The sequence below is a fragment of the Lactuca saligna genome, chromosome 7 (genome assembly GCF_052625555.1).
Source record: "Lactuca saligna cultivar CGN05327 chromosome 7, ASM5262555v1, whole genome shotgun sequence".
NCBI lineage: Eukaryota > Viridiplantae > Streptophyta > Magnoliopsida > Asterales > Asteraceae > Lactuca > Lactuca saligna.
Window position 1 is genome coordinate 97,580,319 of NC_136423.1, and position 4,003 is coordinate 97,584,321.

At 36.4% G+C, this 4,003-nt stretch overlaps 1 protein-coding gene across 1 annotated transcript; it reads left to right on the forward strand.

Moving 5' to 3' along the window:
* The first annotated feature begins 298 nt into the window (after positions 1–298).
* Positions 299–1,349, forward strand: LOC145005666 (non-specific lipid transfer protein GPI-anchored 20-like). Its single transcript, XM_078964780.1, has 3 exons — positions 299–703; positions 814–843; positions 977–1,349. The coding sequence occupies exons 1-3, from the start codon at positions 373–375 to the stop codon at positions 1,252–1,254; spliced, it is 639 nt and encodes a 212-aa protein (XP_078820906.1). The 5' UTR covers positions 299–372; the 3' UTR covers positions 1,255–1,349.
* Positions 1,350–4,003: the final 2,654 nt, after the last annotated feature.

A 4,003-nucleotide genomic window follows, 5' to 3' on the forward strand; every position in this document is an offset into this window, starting at 1 on the left:
ATATATATATATATATATATATATATATATATATATATATATATATATATATATAAGGCATGATCCTATTATGATCTGTAAGATTTATTTAGTTTTGTTTTTTAAATAAATTACCGGTTTTAGGTGGCTTACCAAATCTAACGAACCAATAATTTAATTCGACCAATTCTCCAGTTGCAAAATCCATGTAATAAAAAAGTCAAAAGCTTTGATCATTAAAGACACAGAATTGTTGAAGTTAGCTGAACTACATAACCACCTTCTCACTCAGTTCAAAATTCTTCCATCTATAAATTTCTTTGTTTTCCTTAACCCTATCAATACAACCTGCTTCAGCCATCTCCAACTACAAACCAAAACTTGATCCTAAATATGGCTTTCCGATGGTTAGTTGTGACCTTAGCTGTGGCATTATGTTGTGTGGTGGTACCTGTTTACAGTCAAATTAGTACTCCATGCACCCCATCGATGATAACTACCTTTACTCCATGTTTGAACTTCATAACCAATAGCACAACAAACGGAAGTTCTACACCGACCTCCGATTGCTGCAATTCTCTCAAATCCATCACAAGTAGTGGCACAGATTGTCTCTGCCTAATTGTTACAGGCAGCGTACCCTTCCAAATTCCCATCAACCAGACTCTTGCCATCTCTCTGCCCCGTGCCTGTCGCATGCCGGGTGTGCCTCTTCAGTGTAAAGGTTGGTAGATTAATACAACAACGTTTTCTTTTCAACAAAAGTATCGTTTGTATAAGAAGAATCTGTCTGATTTTTTCTTACCATTTATGTGTTCATTTGAAAATTTGCAGCTGCTGCAGCAGCTCCTATTCCTTCGGCAGGTAATAATCATTTCAATGTTCTCTTGAATGGCTTCTTTTAGGCTTGTGTATCAACCCATTCAGATTCAGAATTGTTATAAAATGGTAGTGAGATAGCCTATATAATACTTGTTGCTTGTTTTGGAATGGATAGGGCCAGCTCCATCTCCAGGAAGTACTTCTACTGTACCAGAGACGAGCACACCAATGTCAGCACCTGAATCAAAAACAACACCTACATTGGCACCACAATCTGATATGACACCGGACTTATCACCACCATCTACCAGTGTGGATTCTGGAATACCCACTACCAATCAAGGGAGTCGTCCCACCGTAACACCTTCAGCTGCTGCTTCCAGTTATGCCTATTCACCATTTATTCTAGCTGGGACTGGAGTAACCTTCATAGGGTATTTCTTGTTGTTCTAGAGCCAAGATTTCTTATGTAATCACGTTCATATGGTTTATCATTACATTGTATTTAACATTATTCGTTGAGTAATAATTTATATATTGTTTTATCATTTCATTATATTTATGATACTTGTTGAAGGGGTAAGGTAAAATAATAGCAAAAAAAAAAAAAAAAAAAAAAATTCAATCCCAAATCATCTTTAATCTCTAAATATTATTAAAAGAGAACTTTAAATTCTAAAATGAAGAAACAAGGACCCTTGATTATATTTCACTCCTTACATCTTCACCTTTGGATTATTTTGATGACATCATCCTAGACCAAAATACGTTTTGTTGACATATCGACCAAAATACGCACGTTATGTAGTCATTTTCTTCTTCTTCTTCTTCTTCTTCTTCTTCTTCTTCTTCTCTCTCTCTCTCTCTCTCTCTCTCTCTCTCTCTCTCTCTCTCTCTAATCCATCAATGGATGTAGCTGTGATCGATTGGAAGGATTCAAAGTTCGAAAAGGACATACTTTATGAAGACATTAACGTTCCTCGATGGATTGATTTCTTCGGTCATGATCCTCGTGTTGATGATGAAGCTCGGGGTATTCACAAAGTGGCGTTGAATTTTAGGGTTTTGTTTCTAGGGTTCCTTTCTTCTTTCTTTTCTTTTTTGGGTTTCTTGATGTATTGAGTGATGTCGATGGCAACACACAATTAGAAAGCTTCTGGAATGACGTCGTCACTTGCAAAGCTACAGGCATCGGAGAATGTCGTCGGCATGATCGTATTTCCCTTCCCAAATTAATAGTCCAATAATTGTCATTCTTACTATACTTCCGCAATCAGATTACTCGTCACCCCTCGCTCACCCACAAAATCATTCTTACAGACGTTTGCACCAGAAATTGGGTCACAGTTCTTCACATACTACGCCCAAATGATCCATATATACACACACATCTGAGTTCCTGTTAGGTTTTGTGGTGGGTCAAAGGGAGTATTTGTTCTCTGTCCTTGTTCATTGGGCGTAGTGGTTCTGTACTACTCTCCGCCTTAACTTTCCGACGATATGATTGATTAGTTCATCAATTTTGTCATTCGACCTCCCAGGTATGGATACGCTTTCCGTTTTGACTTATGATTATGGTGTACTTTATTTTAAGAACTTTGTTCCACATCTTTTTCGAAGCATATTCGGTGTCGCTAATTTGTTGCCAAACATAGATAGGATATGTGAAACGAATATGAATACTTCACTATGTGTAGCTTCGTATTCATGGCATTGCAGATCTGTTATTGGGAGTTTCTTTTATCATCTTATGAACTTCCCAAGCTAACCCAAAGCACTTCATAAGCAACCCTTTATGGCCATTCATTCATTTTCATGTGAAAGCATTTATAGTTTAGGGTTTCAGGGGATCTTAGTGTTACTTGTATTTAGTTTCCCTATTTAGGTTGCATTTTGTATGTAAATGAAAGTTTATCGTCATAATGAAGTACAAGAAATCTATACTAGATCTGATGCTTACAGACTTCTGATCCTGTCAATGGTTTGAAGGGCATGTTAAAACTATTGCCATCCATGAACAATTATATAGTCGGTTGTTTAATATATTACTAGATTTTGTTTTTGTTTTTGCTTTTTTTTTTGTTTAAATTAATAGCTCAAACAATTCCCCTATTTGAGATAGCATTTACAAGATGCATAGATATGTGAACATTATCGTTCATGCGGTTAGGGGAAATTAGATTGTTTAATTAATATTAGTCAAGAATTAATTAGGAAATTAATTTTGTGACTAAAAGACTTTAATTAAACTTGGGGGACTGAAATTGTAATTATAAGATAGTTGCAATTGGGCTATGGATCACCTTGGAACATAGGTTGGACGAATTCAATAGGAAGCCCATAAGGAATTCGTCCAAGGGGTGTTCCAAAGGGAGTCCATGGGCTACTTAGGGCCTAAGTAGTCCGATCAGGGTTTCATAGTTCAAAACCCTAATAGCTTCACATATTTAAGCACCCTTAGGGCACCAAAAATGTGGCTAAGGTTCCCATAGGGTTCTTGGACGAATTTTGACGCCTCCTTCTCTTCTCCAAAGTCATCCTCTTGCTCTTGGTGTTTGTGAGCCATTAGAGGTGTGACATTTGTGACACTAAGCTTTCAGAAGTCAATTACACGGAGGAATCGAGATTGTTATTACTACATAACAATCAAGGTAAGATCTAAACCCTATTCTTATGTTAATATCTATTATCACATGCTAGATCTAGGGTTTATGGCTTTGGATGATTATTGCATGTTCATTAGACAAACTAGATCCAAAGCTTTAGGGTTTGCATGTACACCATACGAATGATGTAGTGCTCAAAACCCAATCGGAGGATCGTGGTACTTCCTATTGGGTTTCTTTCTGGGATGCATCTTTTCTCTAAAAGATACAAGGGAAAAATGACGATAAGTCTTCTATGTTTATCATGAATTGGATACATTCGAGCAAGATGTATCTAAATCCTACAACGTCAATAAAGACCTATAATGATACTAATTAACAGTAACAAGGAACTACATGTCTTTTGTTATAAGGATTTGTATTAATAGTGATGGCTCTGTGTAGTGTTATAGTACCTTAAAATACTCCTATATCATTTTAACTATGAGTTTTCATTAGTATAGGATTTGGTGAGTTTTAAGCTTGTCGCAACACCACAGTCACTCCGAAACATATGTTGGTCAAGTTATATTGGCCCCACATATGACTATATAACT